The 17,739-nt window shown below is 43.4% G+C and overlaps 1 protein-coding gene across 2 annotated transcripts in view; it reads left to right on the plus strand.

Moving 5' to 3' along the window:
* The window catches only part of RBBP5 (RB binding protein 5, histone lysine methyltransferase complex subunit), a 35,550-nt gene extending 17,930 nt beyond the window's left edge, over positions 1-17,620 (plus strand). Inside the window, exons 4-14 of one of the 2 annotated variants that reach the window (XM_015069936.3) lie at positions 1,284-1,424; positions 2,221-2,383; positions 4,122-4,231; positions 5,264-5,383; positions 5,472-5,625; positions 5,722-5,793; positions 6,411-6,528; positions 7,159-7,228; positions 7,602-7,831; positions 8,906-9,097; positions 15,569-17,620. In XM_015069936.3, coding sequence (XP_014925422.1) covers positions 1,284-1,424; positions 2,221-2,383; positions 4,122-4,231; positions 5,264-5,383; positions 5,472-5,625; positions 5,722-5,793; positions 6,411-6,528; positions 7,159-7,228; positions 7,602-7,831; positions 8,906-9,097; positions 15,569-15,597 — 1,399 coding nt within the window. In that variant the 3' untranslated portion in view covers positions 15,598-17,620. The remainder of the gene's footprint in view (positions 1-1,283; positions 1,425-2,220; positions 2,384-4,121; positions 4,232-5,263; positions 5,384-5,471; positions 5,626-5,721; positions 5,794-6,410; positions 6,529-7,158; positions 7,229-7,601; positions 7,832-8,905; positions 9,098-15,568) is intronic. The other variant, XM_015069937.3, reaches the window with a different exon arrangement.
* The last annotated feature ends 119 nt before the right edge of the window (positions 17,621-17,739 follow it).

The raw sequence follows: 17,739 nt of genomic DNA on the forward strand, positions 1-17,739 counted from the left end.
GCATCTGTTGACTGTCTTTTGTCCTTCAAGTTGAGCTGTTTTCTGTTCTTGGGTTGATAGTGATTTTCATTTGAAACTTGAACATTTTGGGTATTGTGTTTTGAGATTGTAGAGGTTATTTAAATCTTGTGTTTTAGCTGGCCGCCTCTGACACTGTACCCGCAGAGAAGAGAGGGTGCCATCTTGTTAACTGCCAGATGGGTTAGAAGTCCAGGCTTCTCATCTGGCATCATTATGCTGGGTGGGGTTGGAAGTTCAGCCTCTCCACTGGCCTCCTAGGCTGATTCCATCCTGGCTGGGAAGCATAGGAGTATCTTGTTCCTCCTGTTCCCCATGTGGCCTCCACTTACACTGCAGTGGGAATCCTCGTTACAATCTGGCGGCCCACTGAGCTTTATCTCACACCAACACAGTTAGTGGGGAAGGGTGCCTTGCTATACCCAGGCAAGAGTGGAGGTCTAGATTCTATTTAGACCTCGTTGACTGGGATGGAGGTGGGGCTGCAGTTTTTCGAATGGTGATTGCCGGGATAATTATTGCCTAAAACTTTTCTGTCTCTCTGGGCTGTCCTTTCCTGGTCCTTTGGCTCATGAAAGCACTCTCTTCTTGAGGCTTTATTTGTGTGATTCCATTGGTATTACTGGGTATTGGCTTTTCCATCACTCGGTCTGGGATATATAAGGCAAAATAAAATCCAGGGAACTTTCTGTTGTGGCATTCCTCATATCTTGTAGTCTTTAGCCAGTCTGTCTTTTCTCTTTCTCTGCCTTTCAGAGTCTTTTTGTTTGTTTTAGATGTATTGTCCAGGGCGTTTAGCTATACTTAGCAGGATTCCTTTTTTAGTTATTTTAAATAACAGATACTTATTTTTACTGTTTTGTTTACACTGCGATGGTGCTGTTTCTGAGACAACCTCAGAAAGCTCAGATACTCTCTGCCCTCCCCCAAGGGGGGAAAAATACTTGTTATGTCAACACTTAAGGGCTAGCAAATTGTAGACTCTTCTAAAATATTTGAGTCTTTTATTTCCTGGAGCCACTTGTAGTGTTATCTTGAGCTATTAAGAGCTTTTGTTACTACATATAAAGATGTCATGTAGACGTTCTTATTTATTGCTTAGTTGGGAAAGCTTGTTGTGGATTTGAGTGCATGTTAAAAAAGGAAATATTTTTGACTCCGGCAGCCAGGGTGGTGTGTGTGACTCTGCATTTTTATCCATGAGAGCGCTACAGTGTACTTTAACTTAGAATATGTGCTAAATTCTTTTTTTTTTCCCCCTCCAGCTGGAGTCGAGATGGTCATAAGCTCGTGAGTGCTTCTACTGATAACATAGTGTCACAGTGGGATGTCCTTTCAGGCGACTGTGACCAGAGGTTTCGGTTCCCTTCACCCATCTTAAAAGTCCAGTACCATCCACGAGATCAGTATGTTAATCTGCGCTGTTCTTTCCTGGGGCAGGGTCTGATTCTGTATGGACTAGCTCCAGGCTCATGACAATTTCAGTTTAAGGTTTTAGGAGGCAAAAGTACACATCTCTTCAAACCTTCTACATAAAATAATGTTTCTGTCTAGGTTGGCTCTCCTGAATAGATTTTAAGGAGAGTGAGTGCTATATAATTAAAAACTGACCAATATTAAGACGTTGGAAGCAGGCAGAGGTAGGAATAAGTATAATAACGGGTCCTTGACCTGGAGCTTTCCACGCCTCCCGTCCCTCCCTACCCCTGACAATTATTTGAATTTCTTTTGACGGAAATAGTTCAGTATTCCAACTACATTTAAGAAAAAGAGTTACCCACCATTCCATTACCCAAACATAACTGTTTTCATTTTTCTGGGTTCTCTATTAGTCAAGGTCTCTTTAAGTATAAAGCTTGTTACATCGTGCTTTATAGCTCACAAGGCACTTACGTGCGTATGAGATATACGTAAATATGTATTTTTACATGGTGTTAGTTTGTTAGTTACTTTGTTGCATACATATTTCTCCTAGTTTGCTACCACTTCATATTTAATTTTAATGATTACATCCTGTTGCTGTACTCAGTTGTTTTTGTTTCCCTGTTATTAGACACTTAGATTTTAGGCCTTTCCGCGTTTGAAATTTGCTTGGGCTGGGAGAGTTGATGAAGGTAGTGACAGGCATCAGGGAAAAGGGCAAGAGAATTAGCCTTCTGATACCAAAGCAACAGCCAATGTACTATTCATATTTTTAAACAGGAACAAGGTTCTCGTGTGTCCCATGAAATCTGCTCCTGTCATGTTGACCCTTTCAGATTCCAAGCATGTTGTTCTGCCGGTAGACGATGACTCCGATTTGAACGTGGTTGCATCTTTTGATAGGCGAGGGGAGTATATCTATACAGGAAATGCAAAAGGAAAGGTAAGCCTGGAAGGTAGTGAAAGAAGCATCCGTCGTTCATATTTACTTGTTTTGCTTCCTTTGACGTTTCTTTTATCCCTGGACTACGCATGTCTCCTGCTGATGGCAAATGTAGCCTGTTTTCCTCTCATGCCTTCATAATAATTTCTGTTCTTTTGATTTAGCGTGGTGAGGGATTAATTCAGCCTTAGGAAGGGGTGGAAGGGCCTTTTGCTGGATGCTAGTAATGAGGGGCTGTTACTCAATTATAAAAGTTAAGAGTCATAGCATAAAGTAGAATACATCTGTTGAAAATGTTTTAATGCCTGGTTCTGTAAATCTTGTATAATTCAGGCCAGCTTAACGTATGGTTTTGTGGAGTAGAAGTCAGGTTTAGCTGGGCTTTCAGGTCCCTTTTAAAAGCTTAGAGTTTGTTGGGGCGCCTGGGTGGCTCAGTCGGTTGAGCGGCCGACTTCGGCTCAGGTCATGATCTTGCGGTCCATGAGTTCGAGCCCCGCGTCGGGCTCTGTGCTGACGGCTCGGAGCCTGGAGCCTGTTTCCGATTCTGTGTCTCCCTCTCTCTGACCCTCCCCCGTTCATGCTCTGTCTCTCTCTGTCTCAAAAATAAATAAACGTTAAAAAAAAAATTAAAAAAAAAAATCTTAGAGTTTGTAGTTCCATTAGGAAACTTGATTTTTTTTTTTTAATGTTTGTTTATTTTTGAGAGAGAGAGCGAGCACGGGAGAGGCAGAGAGAGGAAGAGAGAGAGAATCTCAAGCAGGCTCCACACTGTCAGCACAGAGCCCGTTGCGGGGCTCAGACTCATGAACCATGAGATCATGACCTGAGCTGAAGTCAAGAGCTGGACGCTTAACTGACTGAGCCACCCAAGTGCCCCTAGGCAGTGTGTGTGTGTGTGTGTGTGTGTGTGTGTGTGTGTGTGAGAGAGAGAGAGAGAGAGAGAGAGAGCGCGAGCGAGCGCGAGAGGGAGATTGATATTGGGGCATACAGGCTAGTATAATTTCATGACTGTCTTAGAACGTGGCCATTTTTGGAAACTGTGGTAAACTACACACAACATAAATTACAACGTAAAACTTACCATCTTAACCATTCTTAAGTGTACAGTTGAGTGATATTAAGGACATTCACGCTACTGTGTAGCGATCACCACCATGTATCTCCAGAGCCTTTTTCATCTTGCAGAACTGAAACGCCACTTTTTTACCAAGGACTTCTGTTCCTTGCTCCTTCTCCAGCCCCTGGCAGCCATCACCCTACTTTCTGTCCCTCTAGATTTGGCCACGCTAGGTACCTCCTGTAAGTGGACTCATATGGTATTTGTCTTTTTGTGCCTAGCTTATATCACTTAACCTGATGGCCTGAAGTTATATCACTTAGCCTGATGGCCTGACGATTCCTTCATGCACAGCGCAGGCCAGAATTCCCCTCCTTCTTGTGGCTGAATACGGTTCCATCGTATATATGCACCACCTCTTGTGTTCCCACTCGTGTGTTGATGGATACTTTGGTTGCTTCCACCTTTTGACTATTGTGAATAACACTAAACATTCTATTTTAAGAAAAGGTTAAGGCACGGTCCTTTATTTGAAGAATTAAAAGGCAGTACCCGTTAATCAGGTTGAATACACGAGAACAGAAATGTTTATATTTATACCCAGCTTTAGAAATGGAAGCCAGATCTAATTACTCGAAGTTTCCAGAATACTTAACTTTCTTTTTTCCCTTTCAACTTTAGATTTTGGTCCTAAAAACAGATTCTCAGGATCTTGTTGCTTCCTTCAGAGTAACAACTGGAACAAGCAATACCACAGCTATTAAGTCAATAGAGTTTGCCCGGAAGGGGAGGTGAGACCTTGTCTTTTTAGGGACAGTTTTAAAAGTGAGTAGAATGCAAACATACATTGAGATTCACAGTTTTTGTGTATATTATGCGTACATTTTTAAGAAAGTTTACTTAAAAAGTAATCAAACTGTCAGTATCTGGTTCTTAAGTCCATAAAATGTTCCGCATTGAACCAGCAGTCACTTCTTCTTTCTCTGGAGGTTGTCGGGCAGTCCTTTTACAGAAAAGATATCTGGGTGGTATGTGCTTAGACCTACAGTGTCTGGCACATGGTAAGCACTGGGCAAAGTCAGCTCTTCTTATAATCAGAATTGATGTCACAGAATTCACATAGTAATTGAACATACATTCTATTTACATAAAGTCTGTTTACCTTTTTAATGTCAGGTGTTTTTCTGGTAAGTTTGGTTACCCAGCTAGAAGTAGGTAGGTCACAGAAACGACAAGAATCAGGTTGTCAGTGTCAGGAAGAGAGGTGACAGTCCTCCTGTTTTGTGTAGGACCATTCGTGTGTACTTTGAGGACATTGATGTTCAGTATTCTCTTGAATTAAGAAAAGGTTGGTGAAATCTGTAAGAAGGTAGTGAGATAACTTCTATGTTAGATTTCCAGCGTCACTATAGTAAAAATTTGAACATTTTAAGATGACAGATTTAGTTTATTAACTCATTAGGAAGAATACGTTATGTACAAAACAGGCCAGGAAAATGAAGTATTCACATACATCTATCAGTTGGTGAATTCAGCAAGCTGGTTTCAGTTTAGAGGTCTTGGATTTCAGTCAAACACTGAAGATTAGTTGGTGCGTATAGGGTTCAGGGATACACGCAGAGTATACAACATATTTTCACTTCAAATTATATTTTGGTTTGGAAGGTGATAGGTAAATACATAAGTACTCTAGCCTATCACTGAGTCTCTTCTCAGTTTATTAGTTGTCTTATGGTACCGTTCTAAGTAACGGGTAGTAACGGAAAATGTTAACAGAAGCAGATTTATGACCTTCGGTGTTGATATTTTTATCCTTTCTCTAGTTGCTTTTTAATTAACACAGCAGATCGGATAATCCGGGTTTATGATGGCAGAGAAATCTTAACTTGCGGAAGAGATGGAGAGCCTGAACCTATGCAGAAATTACAGGACTTGGTAAATAGGTACGTCTCATAACCTGGGAGACTATGGGACAGTTCATGACCTGGGCTCAGCTTCTGGTTCTCCTTGGGTACTTTCTTTGTCCTTCAGAACCCCGTGGAAGAAATGTTGTTTCTCTGGGGATGGAGAATACATAGTGGCCGGTTCAGCCCGGCAGCACGCCTTGTACATCTGGGAGAAGAGCATTGGCAACCTGGTGAAGATTCTCCATGGCACGAGAGGAGAGCTCCTCTTGGATGTAGCTGTGAGTAAAAGGAGAGGTTGCTGTCGTCACTGACGTGCAACACATCATCTCGGATCCATTCTTAGAGCCGATTTTTCTTTCCTTCCTTAAATTTAGTGGCATCCTGTTCGACCCATCATAGCATCCATTTCAAGTGGAGTGGTATCTATCTGGGCACAAAATCAAGTAGTAAGTCTTTTTCTGGTTTAATTGCTTTGAAGCTAGACACCCTTTCTTTATATCCAAGAACCTTACAGTTAGTAAGCTAAAAATGACCTGTTTAATTTCTTTTGCATGTGCTTCTTGTAACTTAATTAAATATAGATGCAGTTTTGCTTTATTTTGGTGGGAGAGATTTAGCCCAAAGCTGATTTACTAGCTCTGTTTTCAGGGAGAAAGCCTGTTGTATTTTTCTGTTACTCACCTGAGAGAGAGTTCTCTTTTGCTCTTCTTACTTTCAGCTCAGTTAGTTTCTGTTTTACTTCCCGGTTTTATTTTGAATACCTTTACTTTGTAATTTGCATACCCCTAAGAAAATGTTAACGTTTTACCCGATCATTTCATCCTAAGAAGATTAAAGATGACGGTTCTTATGGAAGAACTCTGGTTAATAAGAGAATGTTTAAGATTGAAATACCTTAAGATAATAAAACCTTACACATACCTGATTTTTATTATCTGCCAGGTTTGATCTCCGAGTTCTGCGTCTCTTACATCCTCCGATCTTTCACTTATATCAGTAACGTGTAGCTCATAGACTGCTGCTGTCTCATGTGGTTAAGTAGTGTATTTTGTCTGTGGCGTAGGAAAATTGGAGTGCATTTGCCCCAGACTTCAAGGAGTTGGATGAAAATGTAGAATATGAGGAAAGGGAATCAGAGTTTGATATTGAAGATGAAGATAAGAGTGAGCCTGAGCAGACGGGTAAGGTTTCTTGACTGCAGTCTCTTTTTCTTTAAGCTCACACAGTTTTTTGTTTTTTGTTTTTTAATTTTTTTTTAATGTTTTTATTTATTTTTGAGACAGAGAGAGACAGAGCATGAGCAGGGGAGGGGCAGAGAGAGAGGGAGACACAGAATCCAAAGCAGGTTCCAGGCTCTGAGCTGTCAGCACAGAGCCCGACGCAGGGCTTGAACTCACGGACTGTGAGATCATGACCTGAGCCGAAGTCGGATGCCCAACCGACTGAGCCACCCAGGCGCCCCAAGCTCACACAGTTTTGACGGTGTTTCAAGAGTCTTTCGGTGGTAGGCACTGACGGAGGGCTTCCATGGGCATCTTTCATTTTTCCTAGGGTTCCACAGCACTCCTACCATTTCTGTGTGTGTTTCCTGATTAATTGCACATGGTTAAATGAGGATTTACATGCAGCACCTAGCAGTGCTCGGCATGGGGGTGGAAATTCAGCATATATTTGTTGAATGATTAAGTATACTGAACTATTTGGTTTTTTCTTTGTTTCTCTGGAATTTTAGTGTATGGATATCATTAGGCTGCAAGTAAAAAGCAGTTTTATACTTCTTCTCATACCTCCACTGTGTTTTTCTCCTGCAGGGGCTGATGCTGCAGAGGATGAGGAAGTGGATGTCACCAGTGTGGACCCTATTGCTGCCTTCTGTAGCAGGTGAGCCACCTCTGCATGTGAGACCTCAGGGTGCTGCTGCTCCTGCTCCCCCTCCTCCTGGCTGTTCTGTCAGCCTTCATTCATTAGTTCAAAATGATAACGTCTTTGGTGTACAAGAAATCCCATCCCTGTTTCCCTGATAGAGAATCTTAAGAAAAATTGAAATAATTCATTTATGCTGTTTATTTTTACGACTGATTTTATTATCAGTATAGTCAGATTTCCCTTAACTCATCTTGGCTTTCTTAAAGTTCTAGATCCATACCTGTTGCTTATGGTTAATATAGGTGATTCTGCCCTAGAGGAAGGGTTCATGGTTTAAGCAACTGTCTCCTCTTTTTTCCAATCCCTTGGCTGATCCTGTTCCAAATAGTGATGAAGAGCTGGAAGATTCAAAGGCTCTATTATATTTACCCATTGCCCCTGAGGTAGAAGATCCGGAAGAAAATCCTTATGGCCCCCCACCGGATGCGGTCCAAACCTCCCTGATGGATGAAGGGGCTAGTTCAGAGAAGAAGAGGCAGTCTTCAGCAGATGGGTCCCAGCCACCTAAGAAGAAACCCAAAACAACCAATATAGAACTTCAAGGAGTACCCAATGATGGTAAGAGCTGCGTCTTGCCCCTGTTGCCGAACAGACATCACTGTTTCCTCTCCAGCGTAGTCTGGTCATTTCCTATTTGAGGGATTTTACCTTGAAGGAAGTTTCCCATGAGTCTTTCTCTTTTCTTTCCTTTCTTTTTCTTTTTAATCGCGCCTTCCAGCTTGGTAATGATTTCATCTTCTTTTGCTTCTCTTTTAAATCAGAGATTATGCCTTCTAGTACTTGGCCTAAGTGACAGCTTTCCATCCCCTGACATCTGGCTCAGAGTGCTTCATTACACCATTCTTCTTTTTCCCTGTGGAGTGGTGTCACTAGGTGGTAAAGTACTAGTCAGGCCTGGATAATCTTTGCATTCTTCCTGCCTACCTTTGCAGTCGGACTCCGGAAGCCTTTATCATCGCCTCTTGGGATAGGACGGGGGATAGGTTGGACGGTGCGTGCGTGTGTTTACTCCCGAATGCCATCCGTTCTCTTCTAGCTAAGCACACACGAGTGACTTGTGCAGCCATGCGTCTCCCTAGGGAGGAGTATGCCTGCTTGCTCCAGGCAGTGTGGTGTTTGTTGATCACTGCTGAGTTGTGCATCAACTCTGCAAGTTGTTTCACTGTTTCTCCTTTACAAAGGAGAAACTTAAGGCTTTGAGAGGTCAAGGGGCTTGCCCAAGGTCTCGGGCAGTCGCGTAGTCAGTATCGTTGCCCTGGTCTGTCTGGTTCCAAAGTCCAATTCCCCTTCTGCTCCCACATGCCGGTGTGCCCGTGTGCATCCCTGGCCTGGCGCATGCGATATGTCGTCAGTGTGTTTTTCAGCTACCTTGCTGGTGTAGAGCTGCCATGGGATGAACCATACAGGCCATCTGTGCTCTTTGGTCAGGCAACTATTTCCCATTTAGCGGCCACACTCTTCTGTAGTTTTAGAATCAGTGAGAGCAAACTTTCCTCCTTGTATTAATGGATCTGGGACCCAAGAGCAACACTCTTTGCTCCCGGGTAGTCACAGCGTGCGGCGCGTGTCTGGTTGGGGTGCTGGGATGGGCGGCGTGTGGATCCCTTTCCGTGCCTCTCTGTCCTTTTACAGAAGTCCATCCACTACTGGGTGTGAAGGGGGATGGCAAATCCAAGAAGAAGCAAGCAGGCCGGCCTAAAGGATCAAAAGGTAAAGAGAAAGATTCTCCATTTAAACCGAAACTCTACAAAGGGGACAGAGGTTTACCTCTGGAAGGATCAGCGAAGGGTAAAGTGCAGGCGGAGCTCAGCCAGCCGTTGACAGGTAAGGACACACTGGGAGCGCTGTCTGGCTTGCTTCGTGGCCTTGCTTTGTACAGCCCCTGACTCCATTTAACTGCAGCGTTCTTTCCCTCCTTCTCTCCTTTTCCCAGTGGCAGACATTCTCTGAGTTTCAGGCTGCTGCCAAGGGCAGGCAAAACCAGATTTGGCTTAATTCAGTGGCTCTTAACCTTGGGTCTGTAAATAGGTTTCAGGGGATCTATATTCCCCTGATATTATATGCAAAACATCGTGTGAATATTTTTGTGGGAAAGATGCCCATAGCTTTCATCAGATTCCTGTAGGAATCCGTGAGCCCCGAAAGGGTAAGAACCCCTGGTTTAATTCATTTCTTTGCCTCTGTTTGCTTCCAGGTTTTTGTTTTGTTTTGCCTGAAATGAAAGAGCCAGACAGATAACCAGAAGTGTATAAAGCTTGCTTTATGCAGCCCTAGCTGTTTGTAGCGTTTTGTCTTTCTTTAAACTGTTCACATCCCAGAGGTGGGGGTTCTCTCTCTCTCCGTAGTCCAGAAGCAGTGACAAAGCTGTCTGTCAGTAGTCCCGTCACGTTGAGGAAGAAGGTGAGATGGTTTTCCAAATAGGATGAGATTGCCACAAAAGACCGCAACCATATCTGTGTAGCTTCTTAATTCCTAAGCCTTTGAAACTTACTGAGTTTTCTCACTTTGCTTGAGGGAGGAAATTTTGGGGGGGATGGAGAACAATCTTAATTTCCTGTCAAATACTTGCGAATGCAGGCCAAATGGTCTCTTGTTTGGAAAATAGTAATCAAATTAGAGTCCATTTCTATTCAGACATGACTGGGTTTTGGAAAACGTATGTATGAGCATCGCCTTAGTGCAGGCAGTGCTCTAGATTCCCTGTGGCTAGGTCAGGAGACTCAGAGGCAGGGCTGATAAACTGTCAGTGGTTGTATTCAGATTTTATTCCTCAGGCTTAAAAATTTTTTTTTAAAAATTGTTTTTTAACGTTTATTCATTTTTTGATAGACAGAGACAGAGGGTGAGTGGGGGAGAGGCAGAGGGAGAGGGGGAGACAGAATCTGAAGCGGGCTCCAGGCTCCGAGCTGTCAGCACAGAGCCAGACGCGGGGCTCGAACTCACAAACCGCGAGATCATACCTGAGCCGAAGTCAGCCGCTTAACTGTCTGGTGCGTCAGGCACCCGCCCCATCCTCTGGCTTTAAAATTTTAACTCCAGCGTGTGACCCCAGCTGTGCTGGCGTGACACGCTACTACAACGTGGAACAGAGTTCCTTGTTTGAGGTACACCTTCAGTCAGTTGATCGTGATGAACATGAGTTCTCTTCCGTAGAGAAGCTGAAGCAGAATTACTCACTTTGAGTATTCCGCCTCACGCGCTAGATTTAGATGTTCCGTTTTCACAGCCAACGCGTGGCACTGACAGCAGCATTGTTTCCCCAACAGCGCTATTTATGTTGTTCACTGGGGATCAGTTACCATCTCTACATTCAGTCCACTGAAGGTTCTCTCTGTATGTGTTTTAAAATAGCCGGGACGAGTTTCATGGCCATTGCCAACAAAGATTGCAGGCCAGTAATTGATTCATGTAAATACAAACGATCCTTCTATAGCCTAGTTCTTGTACAAGCTGTGGCCACTACAGAAAAACACTGTTTACCTTTAAATAGATTTCTCTGGCCTAACGAGCTGAAATGCTTGAGGCTGATGTAAAATGTGGCCAGACATATGGAGTTAATTGAAATACTCTAGGACATAGTCTCCTAGCTTCTTCAAAACCTGCCAGTAATTAATCATTTGCTTTTTAATAGTCAGTGTATAGCAAATAAACCACTTAAAAGTTTTTGAAAATTCACATTTCCCTTTCTATAACTCAGTGATTTCAACTTAATTTTAGTTGATCTGATCACTAGCAGTTAGGTAAATATCCCTGGCCTTTCTTCAGTTGGGTTTCTGTCACAGACCCCGTGAACCACTGTTAGATTTTACAGCATAGAGTACAATAGCAGTGTTGTTTCTCAGATGTACTTGAAAAACGTCTAAACGAGAGTCAAAATCAAATGTCGAAAAGTTTGCTCAGCCATTTTTATTTCCTAAAATTCTCAAAATACTGAATACGGTTTGCAATGACATTTTCAAGTATGTGTGTAATACATGCCTCAGTAGTAGAAGTTAGTGTTTCGAAGCTCCTGGCAAGAATGGATACCATTATCTAGAGCTTATTAGAAGTTAATTCGACTCACTGTGCTGACAAGGTTAAATAAGGTAGTGACCTCATTAAAGGCTAGAACTTGTATCTCGGAATAGCGGGGGGCTGTAAACCGGACTTTTATTTTCTACATTATTTTTAGTAGGTGCTCGAGTTGATCAGCCTTAAATAGAGGCAGCTGTTCTAACAGCTTCATCCTTAAAATTTTTTTTTATGTTTATTTATTTTTGAGAGAGAGACAAGAGCGTGAACGGGGGAGGGGCAGAGAGAGAGGGAGACACAGAATCCGAAGCGGGCTCCAGGCTCCGAGCTGTCAGCACCGAGCCCGATATGGGGCTCGAACTCGTGAACCTCGAGATCATGACCTGAGCCCGAGTCGGACGCTCAACTGTCTGAGCCACCCAGGTGCCCCATTACAGCTTTATCCTTTAGAAGGACCAGAGGGGACTTCCACGCCAGGGGGATGATAGGTCTTTTGACATCACACAGACAGAACAATTGCTCAGATGATGCAAACACTGCACCAGCCTCTCATGACTGTGCAGCTCACACTTCCCCGCATAAACTACACTTCCTTCCTCCCGTTTTCGCCTTTCTTCTCTGGCCCCGTTCCTTGACTTTTTCCTGAATGGAAATCTCCCAAACCGCAATGGCCAGATGAAACCAGAGAATGCTGAGGAGCAGGATTTAGAAAACCTCAAAGGCGGCCATTGTGGTTTGCTCCCAAGACTTCCTCAGAAGGCTGCACCCAAATTCACGGACTGGCTGCGGTGTGGTTTGGGTCTTTATGGAGGCTGCGCATCTCGGGGAGAATGGGGACAACTCCATTAGGCCTCTTGAGTTTCAGGACAGCCTTTTGGATCTTTTGTGTGGGATTCTGAGGTAAAACCTCTTTGGCATTCGAGTTTTGTGTTCTTCCGCGCCTTAGAGATGTTCCATAAAAAGCGATGTGCGGTCATTGTAGATTTTCAGGAGATACTAAGATACGAAACCTGATCCAGATGCCTGAGGTTGAAGCATCTTCAAAAATCAATTCAATGGGAGGATTGTATTTGCAGAGCCAAGCTTTGCGGATCTCCCCTCTCCCCCAGTGCCCTGCTTTTGCACCAGAGCCAAATTGTTTGAAAGGATTACAGGTGCAGGCTGTGTTGCTGCTCAAGGTAGATAAATGGCCACTGTTTGTTAAAATGTGCAGTTGACCAGTTACTGATGAAGCTATTCGATAAGCCCTAACTGGTCCTGATAAAGCTGATAGCCTGTTGTGTGTTGCAACAGGAGATTATGCATTTTGAGGGAAGATTAGAAGACACATAGACCTGTGTAGGAATGATCTGGCCATCTCGAACTTGGGCCTACAGAAAATTCTTCCCTGTCAAACAGCTCATGGGTGTTAAATAGCTTCAGTGGACCCACATCCGTGAAGACATGCCTTCCGTGATGAATGAGGACCCGTTAGCGAAGCTTACTTAGCGATGGTAGCCCTGAGTGAGCTTTGGACTTTTTGGAAAGGCCAGATCCACATCGTCGACGCCATCTCTGTGATTCCCCTAGATTACCTTATTAGATTCTCTCCAGAGTACAGCCCTCAGAACAGAAACTTGAGATTGAGCAGAACCACCAGGGTCCTTGTTGCTGTGTGACTGCTCAAAGACTGCCCAAGAACTAGGGCTTCTCGGCAGTAAACAGAATCAGTAGCCAAGTGTGACAGAGTTGTGGTACGTCGCACACATGGTCTAAAGGCCTCTTGTAATGGTGGGCATGAAGAAGTTGGTATGTACCTGGGTCTCGTGGGGGTGGCGAAGGCCAAAGCGAGCATAGGCGCTGCTTCTGGGGGCACACGGGCACCATGTCGATTTCCCTGCGTGTGGCCACACCGCTGTCCCAGACCTCTGAGCCACCTCCTGAATCCGATTGTTTTGAATGCTTGGTAGGGGGTGAGGTTTTTTTTTCCCACTTCGTCTCTCTCTCTCTCTCTCTCTCTCTCTCTCTCTCTCTCTCTCTCTTTTAAGGTTTATTTACTTATTTTTGAGAGAGAGGGAGAATCCCAAGCAGGCTCGTCACTGTCAGTGCAGAGCCTGATACGAGGCTCTATCTCCGGAACCGTGAGATCATGACATGAGCCAAAGTTAAGAGTCAGACGCTTAACCAACTGAGCCACCCAGACTCCCTATCCCACCTCTTCTCTCTCTCTTTTTTTAAATGATCAGTCTTTCAAAGGCTGATATATGAACTCCTGCTAAAATCATACAGCTACTTGGATATTCTTTCTTATTCTTTGTGATCTTATTAGCAGACTAAGGTAACGTTTGAAAGTTAATATCCAGTTTTTCTTAGACTGCCTTGGCTTTGGCTGCCACTGGGAGGTACGGTGACAGCTGTTCATCCTGAGCTCAGTTTCTGTGAATTTTCTGTTCTTGGCGATTCCTTTATGTTGCAGCAAAATAATACAGATCCTTGGGGCAGATTTTTAAATAGCCTGGAGCTCTTCTCTTGTACTGTTTCTCTATTTTATCTTGCTCATAGTATTATTGCTTACTGTGGTTTTGGGTTGTTACCTGATACTTCAACAAGCCTTTGTGTGTGGCTTTTTTTTTTTTTAATTTTTTTTTAATGTTTTTATTTATTTTTGACATAGCGCACGCGCGTGTGAGCAGGGGAGGGGCAGAGAGAGAGCGAGAGGGAGACACAGAAAGAGAGCGAGAGGGAGTCACAGAATCTGAAGCAGGCTTCAGGCCCCGAGCTGTCAGCACAGAGCCCGACACGGGGCTCGAACTCACAGACTGCGAGATCATGACCTGAGCCGAAGTCGGACATTCAACCGACTGAGCCACCTAGGCGCCCTGTTTTTTGTTGTTGTTTTTTTTTTTTGTTTTTGTTTTTTGTTTTTTTTTTTTTTTTTTTTTTGGTCTGTCCACATAAATGAGGACGATCCAGAAACATTAACTGACCTCAGATAATCAGTGTAATGTACCTCATTAGTCATCTGGAGTGCCCATTATTAATACTATTGATTTATGATCAAACCAGTTTTTCCTGTCATGATTAAGGCTTAAAATGTTAATGCTGTGTTCGTTTTTAAATGGCTAAAAGTAGATTGGTCAGGGTACCTATAGGGTACCTATGGTCAGGGTACCACTGACCTATGGTCAGTGAAGCTGGCCTTAATGTGATAAAGGCATGGTATTGAGTCCTGCGCAGTACATTCTTCTGTTGCAAGCATTTTTTTTTTTTTAAATCAATTCAAGAAGTTTTTACGTTTTATGTTGAGAGATCTGAAAAGTGCCAGATAAACTTTTTATCTTACTGAACTGTATAAAGTTTAAATTTGATTTTTAACAATGTAGCATCCAGGAGAGTTTATATCTCATAATGCTCGTCTGTTCTGAGGCAGTTGGGGCTATATTTTTATTGCCGGTTTTCATCCGTGCTTGAACTTTTACTTTAAAAATCAGGTTAAAAGCAAAGTTTATAAATGGGTACTTTTCTTTCATACCTTGGACATTCTTTTTTAACCATTTTATACCTTCAAGTGGCATGTCCTCCCCCCGCCCCCTATTCCAGATGACATCTGGGAGGATTTTCTTCACCTTGTTCTCTTCTTACACTTCCTAGTTAATATTTCACAGCAGCCCATTTAAGGATGTCCCTCAGAGGTTGAACAGCTTCTATGGAATAATGGAATAATCAGGGAAGTGTTCGTTTGATTTTACTATTCAGGATTTTATTTATTGATCAGTTGTTGGTGCATAGAAATGCCGACAGTAGGTTTCATTCACATTTCACCATATTAGGTTCTAAGGTGATGAGAATGTCAGTTAAGGAACAGGGGTGCTTGAACAACGGTCTGTTGCTCATTGTTAACCACTTAGTGACTGATTAGTCTAATATAGGAAAGATTAAAAGGTGTAGCACCCTAGAATTTCCTTTCCTCTACTTATTGCGCTTTTTGGATTGTAAAGCATTTGCTTAACCAGGTTAGAAAACGGTTATTAGCAGCTTAGCAAATGTGTAGAACTCTGATCATTTTGCTTTTATTCCCCTTTGGGGCAGTGCTGACGAAAGTGGGGGTGGGGGTTTGGGATTTGGATTTTTTGTTGCTTCAGTAAAAGGTAAATGCGATTCGGAGTCGGTTTTCACTTAAAGGGGGAATTCTTAGCCCACGTGTGCGTGTCAGCCATCATCCAGCATCTGTCAGTACTTATGTGCTTGTAGGCTACCGGGCGAAGTTGATGCTAAAAGAAATCTTTTTGTGTCTAATCTCTTTAGCAGGGGGAGCAATCTCAGAACTGTTATGAAGACCCTTGAAGTTCTTCGTTCTCCCCCCACTTTGCCATCATGTGGCCTCTGGACACTGTGGTCAGTCATTTGAGATTGACTTTAATTTAACACAAAGGCCTCTACCTCCGATCCAGGAGGTGGAAGGAGCGAATCGTATGTTTGAATGAAGAAGTGAATTATGGAAGAAGAGTATACGGCCCTTCCCTTCCAAGCAGAAGTCCAAATAGGCTCTCAGGAATGAGGATTCGAGAAGATATCAAGCAGGAGTTTTGACTCATTCAAGCTTCAATGCTTAGTTCTGTTGCTGGACAAAAGAGACCAGTGTTGCTCCTCTAACTGTTGTACCCAGGATCATTTTGACCTGACATTTCCTGTCTCCTATTAGCCTTTCATCCTCCATGCATGTCCTCGAGTGACTTAATCTTATCTGAAGTTTTGCAGCCGGTGTCCTAGAAAAACTTCTGTTGCATATTCTGTCTTCCATTTTTAAACTCCCTCTCTCGCCAGATACCTCCTCTATTTCCATTTTGCGTACAGAGGAGGGGCAGAAAAGAAAGTGCTTGAAAGAGTTCGTTTTCAGAAAGGGAAGAAAGATAAGAAAGGCCCCCTCTTCTTAACATACCCCATTTTGCTCAAGAAGCTGGGCTGGAAGAGGGTCAAGGCTTTTCTTTGTTTTCCTGGCATTGCATGGTTTCCTCCAGTGGTGGTTCATTCTCATTAATCATGGTTTTTGAAAATAGCTAGTCTCATCCATCTGCAGCAAAGAATCATCCGTAGTTCACACTGCTTCGCCTGCACTGGCTTACGGAGAGGGGAACAGACCAAGGGGTCTCTCAGCAAGCTGCGTTTTTATTGGGGTGGGGGATCTATGCAAACGACTAAAGTCAGACCGTCCGAAATCAAAGCAGCAGTGACAACATAGTTCAAATCAAAGATCAAGGAGAAAAAAATTTTTTTTTATCATTGCCTATGGATAGCCGTCCTTCCCATCGGTTATTACGTTTCTCCCTTCTTGTATTCCCGCTCCTTCTCCCTGCCACCTGTTGTCAGTCTCTTCCTTTCTGTGAAAGGTTGCTTAGCTTTTTAAGAAAATTTTTTACTTTCTGCTTTTTGCTTTTGCTGTTCTTTGTATAAAAAGTAGCAAATTGGATGGACGCATCCATGAGGTGTTTGAAATTCTCTGTAAACCCAGAGTCCAGAGACCAGGTGTGGAGAGGGCTGGCTGGCCCGGCAGGAGGCGCTTACACTGGGTGGCCAGCTCCGTGGTTTTCTCAAAGGAGAGTGTCAGCACTGTGCTGCTTGTGAGCTCCACCAGCCGCTGGGTGCTTCTGTAGCCGGCCAGACAAGTTGATTATCTTTTGGATTTTAAGAGAGCAATCAAAGTAGACATACATCAGGAAGAGCCTCTGTCTCCCACTCCATCTTTTAGAACCAGAACATTCAGTAGTTGAAGTAAGAGCTCCCCCTGAGTCAACTGCAAGATGTCTGTAGTTTTAGATGCCACCACTTTTTTCCCCTCAGATGTTTGTGAATTTCATTTTGTATTTCACATCAGACCGGTGGTTGAGATTGGCGAGTGGCTCTTTAGACACGTGTTTTGTTTTGTTGACCTTGTTTCCATTCCATTTCTCTGTGTGCTGTGCACCGTCACAAGCTGTGTGACAACGGAAGGCTCTGCCCCACTTCCTGGACGAAGTAACGTGGTGCCCTCTGCTCGTGCCCTGGGACGTTTATGCCGTGTCCACCTCCTAAGCCGGCTGCTGAGAAAATCAGCTTCAGCCCTGTCAGGTTGTCTCTAGCAGCCGTTCCTAATAATTATTTATGCTTTGGAATTTCTTTCAGCTCCTGGAACTTTCTATCCAGTTTGATTTTCTCAGTGTGTACAACATATGCATATTCTCTTCTCTTTTGTCATTCCTCCCCCTCCCCCCATTTCATTTTTTAATGTTCCATAGTTTTGTACAAGATGAGACTTAGCCTTGGGTACTTCTTGCTGAAGCTTTAATGCTTTGTAAATAAAAGCGGATGTTTATTAAAGAACAGGTGTAGATGTTTGTTTGTAGACACTGATCGCTTCCGAAACTCACCAGCCACTTTGACTTGTATGACCGAAAATGCAGTTTACTGTTGCTGATGTTCAATCTTTCTGTGTGGAGATG

Source organism: Acinonyx jubatus, chromosome E4 (genome assembly GCF_027475565.1).
Source record: "Acinonyx jubatus isolate Ajub_Pintada_27869175 chromosome E4, VMU_Ajub_asm_v1.0, whole genome shotgun sequence".
In the NCBI taxonomy this organism is placed as follows: Eukaryota; Metazoa; Chordata; class Mammalia; order Carnivora; family Felidae; genus Acinonyx; species Acinonyx jubatus.